General features: G+C 41.9%; 1 protein-coding gene across 1 annotated transcript in view; it reads right to left on the bottom strand.

Annotated features, from left to right (window-relative positions):
* The window catches only part of GRIN2C (glutamate ionotropic receptor NMDA type subunit 2C), an 87,852-nt gene that overhangs the window by 31,943 nt on the left and 28,738 nt on the right, over positions 1-27,171 (bottom strand). The window contains exons 3-9 of the mRNA XM_077251495.1: positions 20,102-20,688; positions 19,802-19,916; positions 19,511-19,722; positions 18,279-18,441; positions 14,474-14,627; positions 13,763-13,888; positions 12,668-12,897 (exon numbers count right to left, since the gene is read on the bottom strand). Coding sequence (XP_077107610.1) covers positions 12,668-12,897; positions 13,763-13,888; positions 14,474-14,627; positions 18,279-18,441; positions 19,511-19,722; positions 19,802-19,916; positions 20,102-20,688 — 1,587 coding nt within the window. The remainder of the gene's footprint in view (positions 1-12,667; positions 12,898-13,762; positions 13,889-14,473; positions 14,628-18,278; positions 18,442-19,510; positions 19,723-19,801; positions 19,917-20,101; positions 20,689-27,171) is intronic.

Below are 27,171 nucleotides of genomic sequence, written 5' to 3'. Positions count from 1 at the left end.
ATTTGTGTGAATGGTCTTCTGCTAAGGGGAGGCCTCTTGAATGTTAAGAGTATGGTAATGAAACAGAATTGAGACGAAAAATCTGTTTGTGGGTGTTGCTGGAAATGTGTTACATATCGATTTTGTCATAGAATTCAACCTTTGCATTGAAATGGGTGAAATCAATTGTGAAAATCCAAAGGAAGAATTTACATTGAAGATATTGAAACTCTGCACCACAGGATATTTTTGTCATAGCGTTTGAATGAGATTTGTTGAAGTCCACAGCATATCCTTACAAAAAATCCACAGCACTTACATTATTTGCACACATACCCGAAATCTACCCTAAAGAAGGCCAGCCCGAGGGAAGATAGCAATTTTGTTGGATTGGATTCTTCTTCGTAGATACAGTAAATTGGGAATAAATCCCTACAAGTGCAGGTCTTTCAAAATTATTGTGAAAGGGTGAAACATTTGTTGGCCAATATTGTTTGCGCATTTAAAAGAATAGTCCAAAATACAAATTAATTTTCAACATAAATTCCTATCTAATTTAATGCCATAATCAAAACTATTTTTTTATATACTTTAATAAAAAATTCCCTAACTACACTATCTAACTGATTTTTCCTTTTTTCTTTTTCTTACACTTTCCTTTTGATGATGGTTCATTTGATGATGCGTCATCAGTAGTGTTGAGTATTCCGATACTGCAAATATCGGGTATCGTCCGATATTCGCTGTATCGGCTCTGTGTGGGACTCTGTGCGGTGTGCTGGGGCTCTGTGCGGCGTGCCGGGGCTCTGTGTGGGGCTCTATGCGGCGTGCCGGGGCTCTGTGCGGGCTGCCAGGGGTCTGTGCGTGTGTGCAGGCATTGTCCGATGAGACTACAAGTCCCATCGGATGATGCCTGCAACAGTGACAGTGATTGACACATTAGCCAATGATGGGACAGTAGAAGTCCCATCATCCGGCTAATGTGTTGAATGCCCAAAAAAATACAACATACAACATACATACTACATACAAACTACATACAATACATTCATACATTACATACATACTACATACATACCTACATACTACATACATAGTACATACTATATACATACATACATACTACATACATAGTACATACTATATACAGTACATATTACATACATACTATATACATACTACATACATACTACATACATACATACTACATACATACATACATGCATACTACATGCATACTACATACATACATACTGTACATACATACTACATACATACATACTACATACATACTACATACATACATACTACATACGTACTACATACGTACTACATACATACTACATATATACATACTACATACATTACATACATACTACATACATACATACATACTACATACATACATACATACTACATACAATACATTCATACATTACATACAATACATACATACAGACATACAGTACATTAAACATAGATTTCATACTCACCATCACTTGTCACTTTGTTCCCCGAAGCCAGTGTCATCTGTAAAAAAGTTGGGATGAACCTCCTGTAGTATTCCACAATCCACAGGAAAGCTCTAACTTGTTTTTTGGACAGTGGTCTCGGCCATGTTTGAATCGCCTCCAATTTATTGATTTGGGGCTTTATCTCACCTCGCTCCATTACATATCCCAGGTACTTGGCTTCTTCTTTCCCTAAGGCACACTTCTTCGGGTTTATTGAAAACCCCGTCTTCTTTAAAGCATCAAACACCGCCTGGATCTTTTCCAGATGACTCTCCCAGTTTGGGCTAAAGATAACAATATCGTCCAGGTATGCAGCAGCGTATTGCTTATGGGGTGCAAGGATTTTATCCATAGCTCTCTGGAAGTTTGCCGGGGCCCCATGTAGTCCAAAAGGCATCCGGTCATACTGGAAGCATCCGTTCGGGGTAGAAAATGTAGTCTTCTCCTTGACTCCCTGTGCCATGGAGATCTGCCAATGACCCTTCATCAAATCCAAGGTGGTTATGTACCTTGCAGGCCCAAGTCTCTCGATAAGCTAATCGACGCGTGGCACGGGATATGTATCGAACTCGGAGACCTCATTTAACTTCCGATAGTCATTGCAGAACCTCCACTCACCATCGGGCTTCGGGACCAGGACAATTGGGCTCGACCAGCCGCTCTTGGACTCCTCAATGACTCTGAGTTTTAACATACGCTCTACCTCCTTGGAGATCACTTCTCAATGAGCCTCCGGAATCCAATAGTGCTTTATGTTGACGCACACATGTGGCTCCGTCAAAACTTCATGCTCTATGACCCTTGTGCACCCCGGTAACTCCGAGAACAAGTTCCTCTGGAGCAATTCCTGGCACTGCTGTTTCTGGGCCTTCGACAATGTCTTCACTATGGCAACACCTCCAATCTTGCCTTCTGACTTGCCCAGCAAACAAGGAGTTTCTGACGGCTCTCTGTCTTGCCATGTCTTGATGAGGTTGACATGGTAGATCTGATATGGTTTTCATCTTCCTGGCTGGTGAATCTTATAGTTTACTTCACCAAGCTTCTCCACCACTTCATAAGGCCCTTACCATTTGGCCAAGAACTTGCTCTCCACAGTAGGAATTAGCACAAGAACTCTGTCTCCCTGTTTGAACTGACTCACTCTGGATGACCGGTTGTAGACCCAGGCCTGAGCTTCTTGTGCCTGGAGGAGATGTCCTTTTATGATGGGCATCACCTTCGCAATTCTCTGCTGCACCAGTGCCACATGCTCAATGATGCTTCTGTGGAGCATGACTTCAGCTTCCCAGGTTTCCTTGGCTACATCCAGGAGACCTCACGGATGTCGGCCATAGAAAAGTTCGAAGGATGAGAACCCTGTAGAGGCCTGTGAAACCTCACGGATGGAGAACAGCAGATATGGTAAGAGACAGTCCCAGTCTCTACCATCTTTTTCTATGGCTTTCATCAGCATGCTCTTCAGTGTTTTATTAAACCTCTCGACCTCTCGACAAGGCAATCTGTCTGAGGATGGTACACTGAGGTTCTCAACTGGGAGATTTGCAGGACCTTGCATAACTCCCTCATCACCTTACTCATAAAAGGTGTTCCCTGGTTGGTCAGGATCTCCTTCAGTAAACCTGTCCGGGAAAACGCATGGACCAATTCGCGGGCTATACTTTTTGCAGAGGAGTTTCTCTGGGGAATTGCCTCAGGATAGCATGTGGCATAGTCCAGGATGACCAATATGTACTGATGCCCACGAGCAGATTTCACCAGGGGACCGATCGAGTCCATAGCAATTCTCTCGTATGGGACTTCAATAATGGGCAATGGCATGAGGGGACTCGGAAAGGAGAGGCTGGGGCAGTTATCTGACATGTGGGGCAGGACCTCCAATAGTTTAATATTTCCAAATGACACCCGGGTCAATAGAACCTCTGCACAATCCGTTCCTGCGTTTTTTCCACTCCCAAATGTCCCCCAAGATGTGTGAATGGGCTATGTCCAACACCTTCCGTCTATAGGAGCCTGACACTATTAACTGTTGCACCAACTACCATAGGGTAGTCCTTAGCGTCACCATGTATGCACCGAATGCCGACTTTTTTCCCTGGGATCAGTTGGAGAGGAAACGTGGCCCTCACAAGGGTCACCAGACTCCCAGAGTCTAACAGTGCATTTTACTTCTCTCCTATTCACCTCCATGTGACATGCTTGAGGTCCCTTGTTGGGTGGAGAGTTCACACTGCAGGCCAGATATGCATAATATGAACAATGATGTTCTATGCTGCAGTCTATCTGCTCAGGGCTCAGGGGTCAGGAGACCACGGGCGGCTATATGGCCTGGGCCATGGCAACTCCAGCAAACAATATCACCCGTAGGGACCTTGGGCACCACCTTTCCTGCCCCTTTGCACCTTGGATGCCCCACCCCCTTTTGGGCCTTTGCCCCCTGTTGGGACCCCCAGTATAGAGTGGGATGCTTTTCCACGGAACCTTCAACCCCATGGTATCTCTCGACCAGTCCAACCAGTTCATCGGCATTCTGGGGATCACCCTGGGCAACCCAAGTCTGCATGGGTCTCGGGAGGAAGTGCACAAACCGGTCCATCACCACCCATTCTACCATCTGCATAGGGTAGAGGACTCTGGCTGCAGCCACTTCTGGACCAGGTGCAACAGGTCAAACATTTGGGAGCGCGGTGGTTTGCCCCGGTGATACGCCCAATGGTGAACCCATTGTGCCCTGAGAGTCATTGTTACCCCCAAGCATGCAAGAATCTCAGTCTTTAGCTTGCCATACTCTTTGGGGTCCAGCAAAGCTAGATCATAGTATGCTTTCTGGGGTTCTCCTGTCAAGTATGGTGTGCTCTGGTGGGAGTTTCTCCTTCTTGGCGACCCTTTCAAACACCATCAGGAACGCCTCAACATCATCCCCGGGAGTCATTTTCTGCAAAGCCCGTCATACCGCCTTCTGGACATGGGTGTCATCAGCTGGATCTGGCGTTGGGGAGCTTGTCGTGCCATGGATGGCATTTGCCAGAAGCTGCATCTGCTGCCGTTGCTCCTGCTGGCTCTGCTGGATCTGCTGTAATAACAGCCTGTTGGTCTCTTACTTTTGCTGCTGCGACTGAACCAAGTGTTTCAGCAAGTCCTCCATTTTGTCTGGCGATGCTTGCTGGCTTGCAACAGATTTAACCCAGGACATGCAGTCCCTCCTGTTTCAGTCACACATCTCTGCTGGAACACTGCCCACACGTCTAACACCACTTGTAAGGTTTTACTCACTCAGCTGCGGGTTGAGGTAAGCACAGGAACCTGATGGACATTTTTTATGAAAACCGCTTCCTGTGCTTACCTCAACCCTCCATAAACCTGCTTAAGTTTAAGCAAACAAAAGTTTGCCTTCTGTGGCACAAAATGGAAATAAACAGAAAAACAAACAGTTCATATAGCACAGCGGGTCCGTTTGCTCAGGTCAGTGTCTCAGCAAAACATACACTGGAAGCCTCCATGCCTCCAGTCACAGACCATGTGACAAACAACAGCTTCCATTATATAGGCTGTAACCACACCCAGAGGTGAGGTATGTGGGTAGCCTGACCTGCCCATCTCTCATAGCTACACCAGTACCAGATGCACCAAACGAACCTCTTAGTGCTTGCGTACACTAAAGAAGATACTCCGGGTTACATCACAGAGCGCAGCCATTTCTGTGACACATACCTTCCATCAACTACTATGTGGCCATTAGCCTCAGTACAGAGGAAACGTGGTCAGCCTTTCCTTATCCTTAGGAACATCTTCATATTTCTCTTGCTTTGTGGCCTCATGTTCTTGTCTTTTATATACTATTGGTTTGTTACGGTTTTACTGATTATATTACTGATTTAATATGCAGTTGAATATGTATTAGTGGGGTGTCCTAGGTATTAACATCTATCTATATAATCATCTAATGGGCACTTCCGTCTGTCTGTTTGTCTGTCTGTAACGGAAATCCCGTGTCAGTGATTGGTTGCGGTCGTCAGGCCACGACCAATCAGCAACAGGCTTAGTCCGGCCACGAATTGGCCCCTCCCTACTCTCCTCCAGTCAGTGCCCCCTCCCTACTCCCCTCCAGTCAGTGCCAGTGTGTCGCCCCATCCCGGATCAACTTTTTACTATTGATGCTGCCACATATACTATATGGCTGCTATATACTATGTGGCTGTGATATACTATGTTGCTGTGCTCTATACTACGTGGCTGTGGTACATACTACGCAGCTGCCTGTGTTATATACTACGTGGCTGTGGTATATACTACGTGGCTGTGGTATATACTACGTGGCTGTGGTATATACTGTACTACATGACTGTGTTATATACTACGTGGCTGTGCTATATACTACATGGCTGTGCTAAGCGCGATGTATATACATACAATACAGACCAAAAGTTTGGACACACCTTCTCATTTAAAGATTTTTCTGTATTTTCATGACTATGAAAATTGTACATTCACACTGAAGGCATCAAAACTATGAATTTAACACATGTGGAATTATATACTTAACAAAAAAGTGTGAAACAACTGAAATTATGTCTTATATTCTAGGTTCTTCAAAGTAGCCACCTTTTGCTTTGATGACTGCTTTGCACACTCTTGGCATTCTCTTGATGAGCTTCAAGAGGTAGTCACTGGGAATGGTCTTCCAACAATCTTGAAGGAGTTCCCTGAGATGCTTAGCACTTGTTGGCCCTTTTACCTTCACTCTGTGGTCCAGCTCACTCCAAACCATCTCGATTGGGTTCAGGTCTCGTGACTGTGGAGACCAGGTCATCTGGCATAGCACCCCATCACTCTCCTTCCGGGTCAAATAGCCCTTACATACATTGTCCTGTTGAAAAATAAATGATGGTCCAACTAAACGCAAACCGGATGGAATAGCATGCCACTGCAAGATGCTGTTGTAGCCATGCTGGTTCAGTATGCCTTCAATTTTGAATAAATCCCCAACAGTGTCACCAGCAAAGCACCCCCACACCATCACACCTCCTCCTCCATGCTTCACGGTGGGAACCAGGCATGTAGAGTCCATCCATTCACCTTTTCCGCGTCGCACAAAGACACGGTTGTTGGAACCAAAGATCTCAAATTTGGACTCATCAGACCAAAGTACAGATTTCCACTGGTCTAATGTCCATTCCTTGTGTTCTTTAGCCCAAACAAGTCTCTTCTGCTTGTTGTCTGTCCTTAGCAGTGGTTTCCTAGCAGCTATTTTACCATGAAGGCCTGCTGCACAAAGTCTCCTCTTAACAGTTGTTGTAGAGATGTGTCTGCTGCTAGAACTCTGTGTGGCATTGACCTGGTCTCTAATCTGAGCTGCTGTTAACCTGCGATTTCTGAGGCTGGTGACTCGGATAAACTTATCCTCAAAAGCAGAGGTGACTATTGGTCTTCCTTTTCTGGGGCGGTCCTCATGTGAGCCAGTTTCTTTGTAGCGCTTGATGGTTTTTGCCACTGCACTTGGGGACACTTTCAAAGTTTGCCCAATTTTTCGGACTGACTGACCTTCATTTCTTAAAGTAATGATGGCCACTCGTTTTTCTTTACTTAGCTGCTTTTTTCTTGCCATAATACAAATTCTAACAGTCTATTCAGTAGGACTATCAGCTGTGTATCCACCAGACTTCTGCACAACACAATTGATGGTCCCAACCCCATTTATAAGGCAAGAAATGCCAATTATTAAACCTGACAGGGCACACCTGTGAATTGAAAACCATTCCCGGTGACTACCTCTTGAAGCTCATCAAGAGAATGCCAAGAGTGTGCAAAGCAGTCATCAAAGCAAAAGGTGGCTACTTTGAAGAACCTAGAATATAAGACATAATTTCAGTTGTTTCACACTTTTTTGTTAAGTATATAATTCCACATGTGTTAAATTCATAGTTTTGATGCCTTCAGTGTGAATGTACAATTTTCATAGTCATCAAAATACAGAAAAATCTTTAAATGAGAAGGTGTGTCCAAGCTTTTGGTCTGTACTGTACATACATATTCTAGAATACCCGATGCGTTAGAATCGGGCCACCATCTAGTTAAGTCATATAATGTTCTATAATCCAGTATGCCAAACATACACTGTTCTTTTAGGATCATTGGACCACATAAATATTTTGTTTATCATTTCACCATCACATTCCCATACACTATCTGCATTTTTCTATATAAATGCTCATGATCTGGCAGCAGCAGCAGGCTGGATAATAGCAGTCTGGCCGCTTTGACAATTAACAACATGTGTTAATGAGAGCTTAATCACAAACATAATGAGGAATGTCTGGGTTTTTTTACCCTCCCAGGAACGTTGCAACCTGCCTTTCATTTCACTTCTGCTAATGTTTCCCTTTGCCTCTATTATTTAGCTTTCTTTCACTTTCTATGTCAATATCTTTTGAGTTTCCACTTTCCATGTTTAGCCTGTGTGCATTCTTCTCTAATTGATTTCCAAAGCACCAATTAAAAAAACCCTTTCTAGATTAGATATAAACGATGCTTGTCTTTATTCATGAGTTTTTATGAAGCAAAGAAACATGCATATATAAATCCTAGTTTTATACAGGATCACTCAATCAGGACAAATGGCTCCACTGCAAAGTATATGCACTAATTATCTGAGTAATCGATGGCACAATATTGGTTCAATTTGTAATACGTGACACTATTTTTAAGACTAGAACACTCATTGACACTATCTGAGAACTGAACACACTATCTATTTGGGCCAGGTCTGGACTATTTACCTGGGTACTTTTAGAAACTCGCTCTAGAAAATGTATGCAATATATATCTGAGCACTGTATAGTACAGACGAGGCCAAAAATTTGTCACATATTTTGATTTTTACAAAGTTTGCTGCTTCAGTTTTTTGTTTGGCAATTTGTCTTAACTCTACATTGTTATGAAAAGTGATTAGATGAATTGCAAAAATATCAAAATCATTAACTGACAAAAAAATAATAAACTTAATCCCAAAACCAAATTTCCACGGAATTTCTGGCCATCCACAAATTGACTTACTTACATCATTTCAGTGATCTGGTTGGCTCAGGAGAAGGCAGCTGATATCACTTTGTTGGGCTGACTGAATAAGAGCAAATTGATTTCTTTAGAAAGGGGGCTGGTGCTTGAAATCATTGTCTTCTTTTAACCATAGTTACCTCCAAACACAAGCAGTCATCATTGCTTGCATCAAAAGGGCTTTACAGGCAAGGATATTGCTGCTTGCAAGATTGCCCTTAAATTAACCATTTAATGTATTATCAAAAACTTCAAAGAGAGAGTTTTATTTGCTGTGAAGAAACAATTAAGGTGCCCAAAAAAAGTCCATTGTAAAGTCCTAAATAGTATTCAACTGTAGGATCAGTTCAACACCAGTGCAGAGCTTGCTTGGGAATGGCAGCAAGCGGTTGTCAAGAGCATCCGCATGCTCAGTGAGGTTTAGGTTTTTGTATACTGACCTGGTGTCACTAAGGGCAGCAAAGATGCCCACTTTTCTCCAAGAAAAACTTTGAGGACAGACTGATATTTGCAGGAAGTATAGGGATTCGAATACCATAAACTGGGATAAAATTATTTTCTCATATGAAGCCCCCTTCACACTGATGGGATATCTGAAAGAATGAATGTCTGGAGAAGAAAAGGTGAGCTCTACCTGTGTCCTGCCAACAATAATGCATGCTGAGAGGATTCTTTCTGATTTCTGAAGTGCAGCGGAATATGTTGGCTCTATAGAAATAAAATGGCTATGTGTATGGGTTTGTTTTTAATAAAAATGAGTAGAACCATTCACAATTTAAACAATGGGATCTAAACATCTTCCAAGACCAACTTTAACCAATGATTCAGGAGCAATTTAGTGATTAATAATGCTTTTCCCAGCATTATGGCGCACCACGTCACAAGGAAAAAGTGATATCTATGTGGCCCAATGAACAAAACATTGAAATTTTGGGTCTGTGGCCAGGAATCTCTCCATATTTCAATCCCATTAAGATCATGTTGTTACTCCACAGGAAATGGGTATACAAGCAAAAACATTGAAATTGAGATAAACAGCAAGTATTGATTAAGCAAGAATCGTTTACCATTAAAGATGGTAAAGGATTGATCTGTGGAGGATTGTGTTGGAGTCAAATTTCCTGAACTCTACAGATTCATGCGAATTTGAACACTCTGAGATTTGATTTACAGATCGCCAAAAAAAACGCACCTGACACCATTTCCTTCACTGCTTAAGCATTAGAGAGTGGGATATTTTTTTTTTTTTACGTGACCGCACGTGTCTCCCCATAAATCCTTGCAGCTATGACATAGCGGATTATCATACATTTTACAGTGGTGGTCAGTACCAGAGTAGGAGGTAGGCTCTTATGGTCAGCAGGGCAGCACAGTTTTCTTTCTTACACACGTATATTTTTCCAAGCTTTCCAGTGTTGAGATTCACATAAATTGATTCACTGCAAATCAAATTTTGGGGGGAAAATTCCAGCAATGCCAGGGAGAATTCCAGAAATCTTGAAAAGTAAGGGTCAACACTGAATCATTGCATTAACTTCATGTATTTGTCAATATAAGAGTAAAAATGTATGAAATGCTGAATTGTACTTCAGTAACCTTAGAAACATCAAACTAAAAGATCTAAAAACATTGAAGCAACAACCTTAGTAAAATCCAGTCTCAAAATTTTGTCCACGATTGTACAGTCTGAGAACTATAAAGTGTTTTTTCAGTTATGTGTGTCTTTTTTCTTAGCTATTTTTTAAGTGTTTGTGTTGGAAATAGAAAATGGCAAACAGTTCTTAATTTCCAAAGCAGGGTGGCTTGTTCATCTATGTCTATTTTTATAGGTATGTGAGAAGTTTTTTTTTTTAAAAAAAGGAAGGGTACAGAGTGTACAGATTATCCCGGTCTGAACAACATATTAAATATAAGTGTGTGAGGTTATATACAAATTAGCACAATTACCCATCCAGCACTTTTAGGCCTAGACCTTTCTAAAAAAAAAATACCCTCATTCTTTTTAACACTATTTACTTTCAAAACAGCTCATTTAAAATATGCCTTCTCAAGCCGTAAAGAACTCCTCCCTATGTCTTCTAGTCTGGGGAACATTTCTTGAAATAAACCATTTGTGACAACCTTTACATTGTATATTTATATGCTATATATTTGACTCCACATCTTTTCTGGATTTCTATTTTTCAGTTCGGTCACAGGGACAGAAAAGCAAAATTTAAGCTGGAGAAGCATCAATCAAAATGTCTGTCATTTTACCAGAAAAAAAAGAGCGCTACATGCTATGTTCAGCTTTTTTGAATCTGTGACCCAAGCCCCTAACATAACCTCTATTGCAGAAGTGTACTCAGCTTTTATGTTTCCAAACCTAAGAAGTCTAATTTTTCCTGCCTTTTGTTATAGGAGACCACCCATTCCATTTACTTATCTCATCAATATAATCACCCCAGTGCTCCAATGCCCTTTATGCAATTTGAAGAACAAAACTTCATAGTCAAGAGCAAGATTTACAAAGGACTTGTATTTGGGAAATACTATATATAAACCCTGTTTGTTTTTTAATCTCTTCTTCTTTAAATTTTGCTCTTGCGTCTATACTTCTTGTACTTTGTTATATTGAATTCAATTCAAACAGTATGACCTTGCCATTACTGTGACCTTGGTGTGTTACTTTACATTTATCAACATTAAATTTCATCTTCCTTTGGCCTGCACAGACTGCCAACTTATCAAGGTCTTTCTATGATATTTCATTTTCAAATTCTTTTGCAATGTACTAAATCAAAAACGGTACCCATGTCCAGGTTTCCACTTACCTCTCTGTAAAAATGTTACAGAGCTCTAAATCTCCTACTTTTCTTCACATGTCCAGATTAATCATAAAATGATGGCTGTCTGCACTCATCCTAGATGGAGCTTAAAGGAAATCTATCATCACATATACAGTCCCTAAACCATGACCATTGCGTTACACAGGAAAGATGCGTAAAGATGTAAAAAACAAAAGTACAGAAACATCAGCTCACCGGGTAGGGAAATATTTCTAAGTAGGGTGTGGTGCACAGCAGCCTCAGGCCAGTTCCTGAGGATGTGAGGCATGAAAAAGATGAAAAAATGCCAACAACCGCAAAAATACACAACATCACAATTTTATTATACTACCTAAACCTAAAAATCCAAAAAGAGACACCGGGTCTACGTGTTTCGAGACGACGATAGTCATCTCGAAACGCGTACACCGAGTGTCTCATCTTTTGAATGTATTTTTAAACTTCTTTTTGGATTTTTCTGTAATACAATAATACTGTGATGGTTTCATCCATTCAATTTTGCGGTTGCTGACATTTTTGCTCCACATTTGTAAAGATGCCACTGTGTGATATGACCAATGCAGTGTAAAGGAAAGTTATTGTTTTGAAGGGTCCGATGAGCGACCCCGATCTGTGCAATACAATTAGAGAAAAACTGGTTATGATTTTAAGAACCCTTGCGGTTTGAAATGCATCACCTTATCCATGAGAATTTAATACGTTTTCTTGCTTTTCTATTTTATCACCATGTGTTTAATATTTTGAACTAAATAATATTTTTTATTCTTCTGGCATTGTTGAATTAAAGCTTTTGCTTCTTCAGCGTCAGTCCTGACTTGATTGATGTCTCACAGGCCGTGATACATTATTACAAGCTAGTTTTAGTGGCATTAAATGCATTACCAGTGCCCCAATGAAGCCAAGGCCAGTATGCCTCACGATCCAGATGCTGCTTGCTAGACTTAGCTTGTAATGATAGATTAATATTTTATCAGCCAGAAATTACCAACAGAGGACTATAAACCTGCTGCCATGTAGTCCTCCATATTCAGGAGCTCTGTATGACCCCTCCCCCACCGGTGTTAGGCAGCCTTCTACGTCTGCACATCGTACACAGTAAGCTGTCAATCAGTGGTGTACAGAGCTCAGCATTAAATGATTTTATCACAACTACAGTAAGCAGCCCAGTAAGTGATATATCGTTGGAATCAGGGTCTCAGATGGGGTAGCAAAAACTTGGTGACAAATTTCCTTTCAACTAAAGTAAACTAATAAGCAGCATACTTAACTAGAAGAGATTGCGATGCCACTCACCTTCCTGTCACTCAGTCCAGACACTGTGTCTATATATTGTTCCTGGATCATAAATGCAGCAAGATTGGCTGTGTAACTAGCCAGGAATATTACAGCAAAGAATGCCCAGACCAGCACCATGATCTTACTGGTAGTACCACGGGGATTCTGTATAGGAACCGAATTATTAAACACCAGTGCCCACAGCAGCCATAATGATTTCCCAATGGTGAAACTTGGACCTCCTATACCTGAAAAGACAAGTAAGAATGTTATCTCTCATTCCCTTTTATTCTATCCATCTCTTATCATTCTCAAACATCAGCTCCTGTCCTTTGCTGCACTTCAGAATAATTGATCTTTGTAGCTATCATTACTCAAACTACTTTCCTTTCAATCCTTTAAGTCTCTACCTAATTTTATGTGCACTATGTATATATAATTCTTATTATAAGAATAGGCATCTTCCTATTATCATACCTTATCCAGGCTTTAATAATTGCCTAAAATACTAATTTTTCAAAGGACAACCTTGAATAACTGAGGAATGTAGTCATCCTTAGCGAAGTTTGTAGCATATTCAGGCTCAGTGACTTTATTCAAATGAGTCTTGGATTAATTATTCATATTACTTATGCAGCTATTTATACTTGGAAGACCAAGAACATAACATATGGTTAAAATTGGCCTTATTTTAGTGGTAGAAATAAGGGCACCATTGTTTATTCCCACGTACTTCTACTGAATGTACACAAGCATCATGTCCTTGGCTATTTAAGACAACCATTCAGTTCTTCCTGACAGCTTTTCGCACTCTTGCTCCTCCATAAACAGTTCCTGAACTCAATTAGCATCGGGTCTTGTTCCATTTTTCTGTACATGATCTCTCTGGAACTGTTTTTAGTTTGAGAGCCAAATTAGGATATAAAAGTAAGTGTCAAAGCTCTTTAAAGTGGAAGAAAAAGTATATTTGTCCGTAAAACTAAACAATTATTCCTTATGACCAGACTTGACATTCATGGTTCCCATCCAACAGATGCATTTTCTTTTGTGTTTTTTTTTTGGCTTTGTCTATTGCAACGCTACGATTAATTTTAAAAGTTTTTTTCCTCTTACGTTTTCCATTGCTTAGATCTTGATCATATCCCATGGGGCTAAAATACTCAAAGATGAATACAGTCACTGCTACAACAGATAGGCACATGACAAACATCATCATCCAGACTGCTGGGCTGTATGGTTCTGTAAAGAGAAGTAAATGTGAGAATCAATCTGTAGTCACGCATCCGTGAGTCATGGTCAGTGATTCACAGACAGGTCATGGGTCTTCTGACCCGAATTTAACAGCCTCGTCATAGACATATATGAGGTTGTCAAGTTCGGGTCAGGAGAGCCACGGTCAGTCCATGCTTCACGGTGCATACTCATACCGTGACACATGGATGCGTATGGACCGTTCATTTAAGTGAACAAAGTCCAGTCTGAAGGCCAATATTACAAACTTTTAATACATAACTAAGTTTAAGCTGACCAACAATAAGATTAGCCAATTTGGATGTTTTGGGTTGTCATTAAGATTCTAAAAGAGAAAACACAGTAGTTTGACAATAAATGGCTTCACTCAACCACTAACCATGAGTGGAGAAAAAGTTTTGGTGTTATTCATATTCTCCGAAGAAAGGCCAAGAAAGCAAAAATTCTGCTGGGGTATGTAAAATTTTGAGCACATCTGTATTTCAAGAGATCCCAGTATTTGAAGTATTTTGAAGTCTACTATTGTTACTACTGTGTTAATACAGAACTTTAGTGATGCTCTACAGATCTCACCTAGAAAAGCAGAGGGGGACACAGTTCCATTGCTTCGTGATACTAGAACGCTGATTCCAGTTTCCACAAAGGGAACTGAGAAATCCACAATCTCTGAACGTTCTTCATTTATGGTTAGAGAGCCAATAGCAAGGTGAGCACGCTGGTAATAAACCTGAGCAGGCATGGAGAGAAAAATAAATAAGCCAGGATGAGTTACAGGAAAGTGGTAAAGTGATAAGGAAGGGGATTAAAATGCAAGTGCCTTTACTTGCCCCCCACCCCCTTCACAGCATGAACTGTTATGTTTTGTAGTATAAATTAATGTTATAATATTTAAAAATGTTTTTTACTGTTTATGCCATGTATCCATACAGTCAGAGCAAGTTTGAGGAACACTGTCTCATTGGTGTTGTTATTATTGTACTGATGACACCAGGAATATTAATGACATGCCGAAAGAAAATGGGGTGTCAGAGAAGGAGGCTATTACTTTTGTGCCTTGGGTCTGACTTAATGGTGGGCATTGCAATATCTGGAAAGTTGTGCCAAAGTGTCTGTGGATAGATTTGAGATGCATCCACATAACCATGTGTGTTTTGAAGTGGAATGCACAATAGGTCACTACTTGAAAGACACGTAGACAGACGCTGTGGGGCTGTCTGATCAAGGTGTCAATAAGACGGAATGAAAGATAGAGCACTTATGCCATGTGCACACGTTCAGTATTTTTCGCGTTTTGCTCGCGTTTTTGCGCTATAAAAACGTGATAAAAATGCGAAAAAAAGCTAACATATGCCTCCCATTATTTTCAGTGTATTCCGCATTTTTTGTACAAATGTAGCCTTTTTTTCCGCGAAAAAATCGCATGGCAGAAAAAAAAGCAACATGTTCATTAAAATGCGGAATTGCAGGGGATTCCGCACACCTGGAAGTGCATTGATCTGCTTACTTCCCGCACGGGGCTGTGCACACCATGCGGGAAGTAAGCAGATTATGTGCGGTTGTTACCCAGGGTGGAGGAGAGGAGACTCTCCTCCACGGACTGGGCACCATATACCGTAATTGGTCAAAAAAAAAGAATTAAAATAAAAAATAGTCCTATACTCACCTTCGATGTCTTCCCGCCTCTCCGCTGCATGCTGCCACTTCGGTTTCTATAGCTGGTGTGCGGTGAAGGACCTGCGATGACGTCACGGTCTTGTGATTGGTCGAGACCGGTCATGTGACCGCTCACATGACCGCTCACGTGACCGCGACGTCATGGAAGGTCCTGAACCACACCGGCATTTATAGGAACGGACGCCTGCGGGTGAGTATAAACATTTTTTTTATTTTTTTTATTATTTTTAAACATTCTATCTTTTACTATAGATGCTGCATAGGCTGCATCTATAGTAAAAAGATGGTCACACTTGTCAAACGCTATGTTTGACAAGTGTGACCAACCTGTCAGTCAGTTTTCCAAGCGATGCTACAGATCGCTTGGAAAACTTTAGCATTCTGCAAGCTAATTACGCTTGCAGAATGCTAAAAAAACGCGAAAAAAAACGGAAAAAAAACGCAAAAAAAATGCGGATTTCTTGCAGAAAATTTCCATTTTTCTTCAGGAAATTTCTGCAAGAAATCCGGACGTGTGCACATACCCTTAGAGTAGTCACTCAGGAAGAGCTGCAGAGCATGGTTTGTTTAAGAGACTGTTGCAAGGAGCCAGTGTGTGCTCTCCATGGAAATGATTAATGACCCAACAAGTTCAGCATTTTATCAGGACAGGTTAAATAAGGGCCTTATCAAAGGCCTTTAAAAATTGCAATAGTGTGTTGGGTGTGTTTGGCGGAATGGTATCTTCAGGTTACAGGGTGAGTTGCATCCATTTAACCTTGTGAGTTTGGTGCCTCTGTAGAGTGCACACAGCAAGCACATAAAAGAAAGTGTGATTGCGCTGAGACCTGTCTGCACCAAGGAACACATCAGTACGCAGTAAGCAGTAGATAGGGGAGTGACCAAAGCCTGAAGAGAAAGGCTAGCCTGTCTGACCAAGGTGTGAGAGCAGTGTGAAAAAGCATTCAGAGATTGAGAAAGAGCTGCGGAGGCTGGTGAGTCTTGAAGGCTGTTGTATGGAGCTAGTGGGTCTATTATCCAAGAGCATAAATAAAGTCCAAACGAATTTAGCACCTTTTATTAAGATAGGTCACCCCAGTAACTGATGAAAGTCCATTAAAGTTTGTGACATGAGTGGGCTGTGTTTGGAGACAATGTGTTTACCGGAGACCAAAACCAGAGAATCACCGAAGAGGATATTGCAAGTAGCCCCTTCAGAGAGGAAAAGGACAGGAACTCTAGTGCCACCTATTGGAAGTAGCATAAGTCGAGCCTTGCCACATGACTAAAGGTACCTTCACACTAAACGATATCGCTAGCGATCCGTGACGTTGCAGCGTCCTGGCTAGCGATATCGTTTAGTTTGACACGCAGCAGCGATCAGGATCCTGCTGTGATATCGCTGGTCGTTGAACAAAGTTCAGAACTTTATTTGGTCGTCAGACCTGCGTGTATCGTCGTGTTTGACACCAAAAGCAACGATACCAGCGATGTTTTACACTGGTAACCAGGGTAAACATCGGGTTACTAAGCGCAGGGCCGCGCTTAGTAACCCAATGTTTACCCTGGTTACCAGTGTAAAATGTAAAAAAAACAAACTACATACTCACCTTCGTGTCCCCCGGCGTCCGCTTCCCACACTGACTGAGCGCCATAAAGTGAAAGTGAAAGTACAGCACAGCGGTGACGTCACCGCTCTGCTGTTAGGGCCAGCGCTCAGTCAGTGCAGGAAGCGGACGCCGGGGGACGCGAATGTGAGTATGTAGTGTTTTTTTTTTTTTTTTTTTTTACATTTTACGCTGGTAACCAGGGTAAACATCGGGTTACTAAGTGCGGCCCTGCGCTTAGTAACCCGATGTTTACCCTGGTTACCCAGGGACCTCGGCATCGTTGGTCGCTGGAGAGCGGTCTGTGTGACAGCTCTCCAGCAATCAAACAGCGACGCTGCAGCGATCGGCATCGTTGTCGCTATCGCTGCAGCGTCGCTTAATGTGAAGGTACCTTTAGGATAATTAGCCAAACCTGAAACTTCATTTGCAGACACATGTGTTTTCTCCTTTTCAGTGCAAAGCAGGAGAGTTGATTTGGGTGAGTGAGAGGTCTCTCTGACATGGCATCTGCTTACACCAACCTGGAGAGCGCCACAGGGTAGGGTGAAATTTTACTGTTTAGACCCCATGATGGAGGATAAGCATCCGTATCTCAATTTAAGGATTGTTGGCTGTGTAAGAAAAGACTGCTATCTGCTAAATACAATGTTAATGGCATATAAGCCACACACACAAATATGAATGGTCTGACGTGCTATGGAAATCAGAAATGGCCCAAATTTCACAGATCCCACCCATGGGTATCCGGGTCTCGAAATACAAATAGCTGGTGCAACACTGAGAAAATCACCTAGTCAGGATAAGCTTTTCTTAGATCCATAGCAACAATGAAGTTTCAAGCAAGAGCTATGAGCCATATTGGGCATGACCTGACACCAGGCCTCGATCAGGAACTGTGTAATAAGGAACTTTTCTTCCTTAGAGAATATAACCACAGCACTTTGTACCACTTAAAGGGCATCAACAGACAAACCACCTGGGCCTCATTATAAGAGAATAAAAAATATTGTCTGTGTTTGCACCAAATGGGTTTTGTTTGCACTCCCACCCCTCAGATATAGTATAGATATAGTAAATGAACGAAACATTAAAAAGAAAAGTTCTAGCCAGCTCACCTCGCCAATCATTCCATTCCACACGCCGCGCACAAGTTTGCCATGCTTGCCATTTGTCACAAGGTAAAGATCATACGAGAACTTAACTGTACGTGCCAACTTCTTCAAGATGTCAATACAGAAGCCTTTACAGCACAGCTTGGAGTAAGGTTCACCTGAACTGCTAGGGTATAATAGGTAAGAACTCTGTGAGTGATGTTAACTTTAACAAAAAAAAGCATATAGTAAGGTCCTATTCACTCTGTTTTTCTGCAGTGCGTCTTGGGGTTCCATATGAAAGGATAGCTGGCATGACAATGGGATGGAGAGAGGTGGTGCTAACATCGGGCAATTGGTGGGCCAGGGATTAGGTGTTTATATGGACACGAAGGGGAAGGGTTTATCATTATCCAGCACATCAGTGAAAGTCCTGCCCTCTTCAAACTACTAATAGTAGGGATTGATTAGTTTGGGACAATTTCGGGTCATGGTGGCTATTGGCAGTTGGGGGTCCTTGAATTTGGTTCTAAATTTGTCTGGAGGATTCATTAGGATATGGATTCCTCAATTGGAAAAGAAGATCTTTGGTCTGGTGATTTTGGGGGGACTTATAGCAATGGAATGTCGGGTCCCTGGAAGTTTAAGTGTAGACTGGAACCCTTTGAGTTTGGTGCTCCCAAGCCAGTGGGGTATTGGCTGGGAGTAATTATGGTTTATGTTTTTGGTTATCACTATATTTTGGCGCTTCAAGGACCCTACCATTCTGATGTATTAAAAGCCTGAATTTATTATATGTTTGTTTAAATAAAGGCTCTGTGGCCAAGTTATCCAAACTCCTGTGTTATTTTTTTTTTGCTCGTAAAATGGTTGTAAGGGTGGGGGGTTTGGAGTGAGGAATAATAGGGACTGATAATGCAGATATTTCACCTGAGGATTGACTGTTACCAGTATCATGATTCTCTGAACATTTCCATTTTCTGTCTGCTGTGTTTCTGTGCCAGTCATTTTCAGAGAAAAAACACAAATGGATTGGGGGTCATTTAAACTACGGTCGTGTCATGGTATTTTATACCGCTATTAGCGGTTCTCCCTAAAAATGTGATTCAGATGGAACCCCCGGATTCACTGCAGTAGCACAGTGTGGACAGGGCCTATATGAAATAAACACTAGAATAAATTTTATTAATTATCCTAAGTCATTATTTTTTACTTGCCCTGTATATTGTAGCTTTTTGTTGACTGATCCCCTTTACCTCAATGTCAGGTTGCTTTGTTTACGGCAAGGCACTGTGTTCCGCACGCAGTCTCCTGTGATTGGATCTGTGTTTTCAACAATAACAAAAGGTCTCTCTTCTAAGGTGGCCACAGTTAGATGACGAGTATCTGATACAAGCTGATGACCACTGCCATATCGCGGCCATACTGGATACTTCATACGTATTATACCACGTTCCCACTTGCCAACCTAGAGAAGAGGGACAGATTTTTTTTTACTGTGAATATTTCTTGCAATAGTTAGCACAAAATGTAGAAAGGGGAATTACCTCCTCCCATACCCTTTGCGGTGACAATGTAATGACCAGCATGGATGGGTTTAGTAGAAATCCCTTGGTATTGAATGATAGGTCCCTCTCCTGCCACACTATATTCAGCATATGCCTAAAAGATGGAATCAATTTTAGGACATAAAAATGTTTAAATTGAGAAAGACAATAAAGGCCAAGAAAGAAAATGCAGAAAATAAAATATGACCTCCTGGCAAAAGAAAGAATTCTAATAAAACACTGAATTAGTGAATTTAACGTATCTGGTCAACTATGATGTTTCTTTAACATGTACATTACCTATACAAAGTGTCATTTCCTTGCATCTGTCCTGGTGTCAAACAGGTTCCTTCAGGATTGGACAGCTCACCATGTTTCTGCAAATAGTTCCTTGCTGCTGCAGCAATTACTGCTATTCCATCCCGAACCTTTTGCCGTAGGCTTCTTCGCCAACCATCAGTTACTACACTCACAAGTCCAACAGGGAAGAATTCGGCAGGGTGTTCTGGAGAACCAATTGTAAAACTTGGTACAATCCAGATATAGTCTGGTCCAAGAAGTCCAGCTTCACCAGCAATAGGGAAAAGTTCCTCAGCCTCTTCTCTGGAGCAAAATAGTAGAAGCACAGGAGCGGAAATTTGTCGGAGAACTCTTTGGGTCCCCCTCGGACCAGTTCCTGGCTCTAATATCAGTTCATCTTGAGGGCTCCAACCCGGTTGAATAGACTCACACAAAACTCTTACTGTCTTCAGGAATAACCGGTGACCAGGATAATGACTTGTGATAACAGAAAATGGACCAAGGTCATATTCCTCCAACACTTTGAAGATGACAATGAGCTGCTGTTCTAGTGAGGCTGCCATCTGCAAGAAGGAAGATCTCGGCTCCTGAGAAGATAATGACAATTTTTTTACTTTTATATGGGTGCAAAGCAATGCAAATAATGAAACAGCTAATATTGTAACATTAGTCATTTTAAAAGGGGTGTAACGATTGCGATTACAGAAGGTGCGACTGCAACCAGGTCCATGAGGTCAGGGGGCCCACCAATACCATCCCAGTTTCCAACTGCATGAGTCAATTGGACGCACATCCAGCTGAAATGTAGCGCAACGAGCCATCAGATCCCTGTGCTACAATAGTTATAGAGGCTGCTGGCCTATCAGAAGCCAGCACTTGACATTGGAGTGCTTGTTGCGTGCGTTGCATGACATCTTTGGCATGCGCCGCCCTCCCTCCCTGTGCTGGCTATGGAGAAGGAAGAGGGCACTGCTGAGCATGGAAAAACAGAATAATCATTTATTCTTTTGTGGCTAAATGTGTTTGAGGAAAGTGCCAGGATGGGGAGCATTATTACAACAAGGGGCCATGGATGGGAGACATTATTATAGGATTGCTGCCAGGATGAGGGACATTTTTACAGGATGGGGCCAGGACGGGGGCTATTATTACAGAATGGACATCAGGATGAAGAATATTACAGGCTGGGGGACATTATTACAGGAATGGGGCAGAATGACGGACGTTATTACAGGAAGTGGTCCAAAATAGGGGACGTGACTACAGGAAGGTGCCAGGATGAGGGAAATTGTTACAGGATAGGGGCCATTATTACTAGATGGGGGCCATTATTACAGGATGGACACCAGTATGAGGGACTTTATTACAAGAAGGGGCTAGGATGTGGGACATGCACTTTATTACAGGAAGGGGCATAGATAGGGACCTTATTACGTTAAAAGGCCAAGATGCGGGACATTATTACAGAAAGAGGAAAGTACGGGGGACATTATTACAGGAAGGAGCCAGGATGGAGGACATTATTACAGGATGAGGGCTAGGATTGGGGACGTTATTACAGGATAGGGGATATTATTAATGGATGGGGGACATTATTACAGGATGAGAGACATTATTATAGGACAAGGCCAGGATGTGGACCTTATTACATGAAGGGGGATAGATGAGGGACCTTAGTACAGAATGGAGGACATTATTACAGAAAGTGGCCAGAATGGGGGACATTATTACAGGATTGGGACATTTCAGGAAGTCGCTCAGGAAGTGGGACATTATTACAGGAAGGGCCCAAGATGGGAGATATTATTACAAGATGGGTACATTATTACAGGAAGGGGGATATTATTGTAGGACAGAGAACATTATTACAGGATGGGGTACATAACTACATGATAGGGACCAGGACAGAGGACATCATTACAGGGGCCCATAAATCTGACCAACATAATGCTGTGTACCCGTTTAATTTTTGCATTGTTGCCCATAAGTCTCTAGTTACACCACTGCATTTTACATATTATTTTATAAAAGGGAACATGTTATATATAAAAATACAGCAGGTGTTAGCCAAAGTCAGTGAAACAATTATATAACTTTTGCTACCAAGTAACCCTAATTTCCATATACTGCGATTTGGAGAGAAAATAAAAAATGCTGAAAGACAGAAGCAGATGCGTCATCATCAGCTGTGAAACTACTTGTTTCCTTTGATTTCTTCAAAGCTGCTACTCTCCATTGTAAGCAGAAATAAACTCGCTAATTAAATACAAACAGATTAAGTTCAGCATTGTGAACAACACTGACACGCAGATATAGGGATATTTAGTACAGGTGCCCAAAAACTCAGAAAATTTAAGTCTGTTAAAGTCGCGGTAAAAATAACTGGGTGGTCGCCAGGGTCCAGTGCAGTAAGGAGAATCACGTGAATGAATTGAAGCATCCATAAATATGACATGATGAGAGATATGGTTTTCTATGAGCTCCTTGCAAAGTGAAGCTATTTCATTGGGAGTAATGGAGGAAAAATCTTGCTGTATATAATAACAGATCAGGAATGTATATTAAATAATAGTTAACTACTGGGTGATTAGGCATAAAGGCTTAACAAGGGCCCTACCACCAAAAAACTTTGCATATACAGAAGAGGGGTCCATGTACTAAAGATAAAACTTGTCCTTTCTACATTAATATGTAGTTAATCCAACTCACAGCCCATTCTGGTTAAAAACTTTAATTTGGAACATACAGGTAAATCACAAGTTCCACATACTGGCTAACACGTTTCAAACTAATTTTCTTCATGGCTTAACTAAAGCATGTTTCAATGCTAATTTTATGCTCTTGCAAAACTTAAAACTAACAAAAACATCCCCTTAAAATATTGCTTTTATTAAACCATTTAAAAGGTTAAGTTCCCAAGAAAAAAAAACAAGTTTATAGGTGCAGTGCTAAAATGTGACATAAAAAGTGTCTATTCCATTAAACCAATAGATAAAAGGTACTAATGGCCCGTACATACCCTAGCTGTAATCCTACCTAAAGGCAGAGGTTGGCACACTAGTTCAAAAACACAAATCAAATCAATGCTGTCTGTCCCTGTATCAACCCTGGTATAGATGGAGGCCATCTCTAACAGTGCAAGAAGAAAAATGGATGCTTGCAAAGTAGGAATATCAGGAATATTCAAACTTCGACATGATCCAAGAGATTAGATATACAGCTCACTGGGGGTAAAAGACTAGGACACCACCAGATAGTACACTATGTGTCCCCTGTCTTCAATGTAGTCTAATCATGAAGGTCTCCGACCTAATAAAATGCTCAACTGGCGCCCCCAATAGAGGCCAATAGAGCTTGCAGGATAAATAGACAAAACATGTGGTTATAATAATAAATAATCCACATAGTATATTGTAAAAACATTTTCCTTTATTATTATATCAACACTAGATGGTGGCCCGATTCTAACGCATCGGGTATTCTAGAATATACATGTCCACGTAGTATATTGCCCAGTCACGTAGTATATTGCCCAGTCACGTAGTATATTGCCCAGTCATATAGTATATTGCCCAGTTACGTAGTATATTGCCCAGCAACGTAGTATATTGCACAGCCCACATAGTATATTGCCCAGTCACGTAGTATATTGCCCAGTCATATAGTATATTACCCAGTTACGTAGTATATTGCCCAGCAACGTAGTATATTGCACAGCCCACATAGTATATTGCCCAGTCACGTAGTATATTGCCCAGTCATATAGTATATTGCCCAGTTACGTAGTATATTGCCCAGCAACGTAGTATATTGCACAGCCCACATAGTATATTGCCCAGTCACGTAGTATATTGCCCAGTCACGTAGTATATTGCCCAGCGACGTAGTATATTGCCCAGCGACGTAGTATATTGCCCAGCGACGTAGTATATTGCCCAGCCACGTAGTATATTGCACAGCCCACGTAGTATATTGCACAGCCCACGTAGTATATTGCCCAGTCACGTAGTTATTGCCCAGTCATGTAGTATATTGCCCAGCGTTGTAGTATATTGCCCAGTCACACAGTATATTGCCCAGTCACATAGTATATTGCCCAGTCATGTAGTATATTGCCCAGTCATGTAGTATATTGCCCAGTCACGTAGTACATTGCCCAGTCACGTAGTATATTGCCCAGTTACGTAGTATATTGCCCAGCAACGTAGTATATTGCACAGCCCACATAGTATATTGCCCAGTCACGTAGTATATTGCCCAGTCATATAGTATATTGCCCAGTTACGTAGTATATTGCCCAGCAACGTAGTATATTGCACAGCCCACATAGTATATTGCCCAGTCACGTAGTATATTGCCCAGTCACGTAGTATATTGCCCAGCGACGTAGTATATTGCCCAGCGACGTAGTATATTGCCCAGCGACGTAGTATATTGCCCAGCCACGTAGTATATTGCCCAGCCACGTAGTATATTGCACAGCCCACGTAGTATATTGCACAGCCCACGTAGTATATTGCCCAGTCACGTAGTTATTGCCCAGTCATGTAGTATATTGCCCAGCGTTGTAGTATATTGCCCAGTCACACAGTATATTGCCCAGTCACATAGTATATTGCCCAGTCATGTAGTATATTGCCCAGTCACGTAGTATATTGCCCAGTCACGTAGTACATTGCCCAGTCACGTAGTATATTGCCCAGTCACGTAGTATATTGCCCAGTCACGTAGTATATTGCCCAGCGACGTAGTATATTGCACAGCCCACAAAGTATATTGCTCAGCGACATAGTATATTGCCCAGTCACATAGTATATTCGCCAGCCACGTAGTATATTGCCCACTCACGTACTATATTTGCCAGCCACGTAGTATATTGCCCAGTCATGTAGTATATTGCCCAGTCACGTAGTATATTGCCCAGTCACGTAGTATATTGCCCAGTCATGTAGTATATTGCCCAGTCACGTAGTATAATGCACAGCCCACGTAGTATAATGCACAGCCCACGTAGTATATTGCCCAGTCACGTAGTATATTGCCCAGTCACATAGTATATTGCCCAGTCACATAGTATATTGCCCAGCGACGTAGTATATTGCCCAGCCACGTAGTATATTGCCCAGCCACGTACGTAGTATATTGCCCAGCCACGTACGTAGTATATTGCCCAGTCACGTAGTATATTGCCCAGTCACGTAGTATATTGCCCAGCGATGTAGTATATTGCCCAGCGACGTAGTATATTGCCCAGCCACGTAGTATATTACACAACACAGGTGTATATTTCCCAGCCACGTAGTATATTGCCCAGTCACGTAGTTTTTGCCCAGTCACGTAGTATATTGCCCAGCGATGTAGTATATTGCCCAGTCACAAAGTATATTGCCTAGCCACATAGTATATTGCCCAGTCACGTAGTATATTGCCCAGTCACGTAGTATATTGCCCAGTCATGTAGTATATTGGCCAGCCAAGTAATATATTGCCCAGTAACGTAGTATATTGCCCAGTCACGTAGTATATTGCCCAGTCACGTAGTATATTGGCCAGAGACGTAGTATATTGCACAGCCCACATAGTATATTGCTCAGCAACGTAGTATATTGCCCAGTCACGTAGTATATTGGCCAGGCATGTAGTATATTGCCCAGTCACGTAGTATATTTGACAGCCACGTAGTATATTGCCCAGTCATGTAGTATATTGCCCAGTCACGTAGTATATTGCCCAGTCACGTAGCATATTGCCCAGTCACGTAGTATATTGCCCAGTCATGTAGTATATTGCCCAGTCACGTAGTATATTGCCCAGCGACGTAGTATAATGCACAGCCCACGTAGTATATTGCCCAGTCATGTAGTATATTGCCAAGTCACGTAGTTATTGCCCAGTCACGTAGTATATTGCCCAGTCATGTAGTATATTGGCCAGCCACATAGTATATTGCCCAGCCACGTAGTATATTGCCCAGTCACGTAGTATATTTGCCAGCCACGTAGTATATTGCCCAGTCATGTAGTATATTGCCCAGTCACGTAGTATATTGCCCAGTCACGTAGTATATTGCCCAGTCACATAGTATATTGGCCAGCCACGTAGTTTATTGCCCAGTCACGTAGTATATTTGCCAGCCACGTAGTATATTGCCCAGTAATGTAGTATATTGCCCAGTCACGTAGTATATTGCCCAGTCACGTAGTATATTGCCCAGTCACGTAGTATATTGCCCAGCGACGTAGTATAATGCTCAGCCCACGTAGTATATTGCCCAGTCACGTAGTATATTGCCCAGTCACGTAGTATATTGCCCAGCGATGTAGTATATTGCCCAGCCACATAGTATATTGCCCAGCCACGTACGTAGTATATTGCCCAGCCACGTAGTATATTGGCCAGTCACGTAGTATATTGCCCAGTCACGTAGTATAGTGCCCAGTCACGTAGTATATTGCCCAGTCACGTAGTATATTGCCCAGTCACGTAGTATATTGCCCAGTCACGTAGTATATTGCCCAGCGACGTAGTATAATGCACAGCCCACGTAGTATATTGCCCAGTCACGTAGTATATTGCCCAGTCACGTAGTATATTGCCCAGCGACGTATTATATTGCACAGCCCACGTAGTATATTGCTTAGCGACGTAGTATATTGCCCAGTCACGTAGTATATTGGCCAGCCACGTAGTATATTGCCCAGTCACATAGTATATTTGCCAGCCACATAGTATATTGCCCAGTCATGTAGTATATTGCCCAGTCACGCAGTATATTGCCCAGTCACGTAGTATATTGCCCAGTCTCATAGTATATTGCCCAGTCACATAGTATATTGCCCAGTCATGTAGTATATTGCCCAGTCACGTAGTATATTGCCCAGTGACGTAGTATAATGCACAGCCCATGTAGTATATTGCCCAGTCAAGTAGTATATTGCCCAGTCACGTAGTATATTGCCCAGCGACGTAGTATATTGCCCAGCCACGTAGTATATTGCCCAGCCACGTACGTAGTATATTGCCCAGCCACGTACGTAGTATATTGCCCAGCCACGTAGTATATTGCCCAG

This window comes from Ranitomeya variabilis, chromosome 4, assembly GCF_051348905.1.
Source record: "Ranitomeya variabilis isolate aRanVar5 chromosome 4, aRanVar5.hap1, whole genome shotgun sequence".
Taxonomy (NCBI): Eukaryota; Metazoa; Chordata; class Amphibia; order Anura; family Dendrobatidae; genus Ranitomeya; species Ranitomeya variabilis.
Note: the sequence above shows the minus strand (reverse complement) of the source record. Positions and strands in the feature narration are given on the sequence as shown.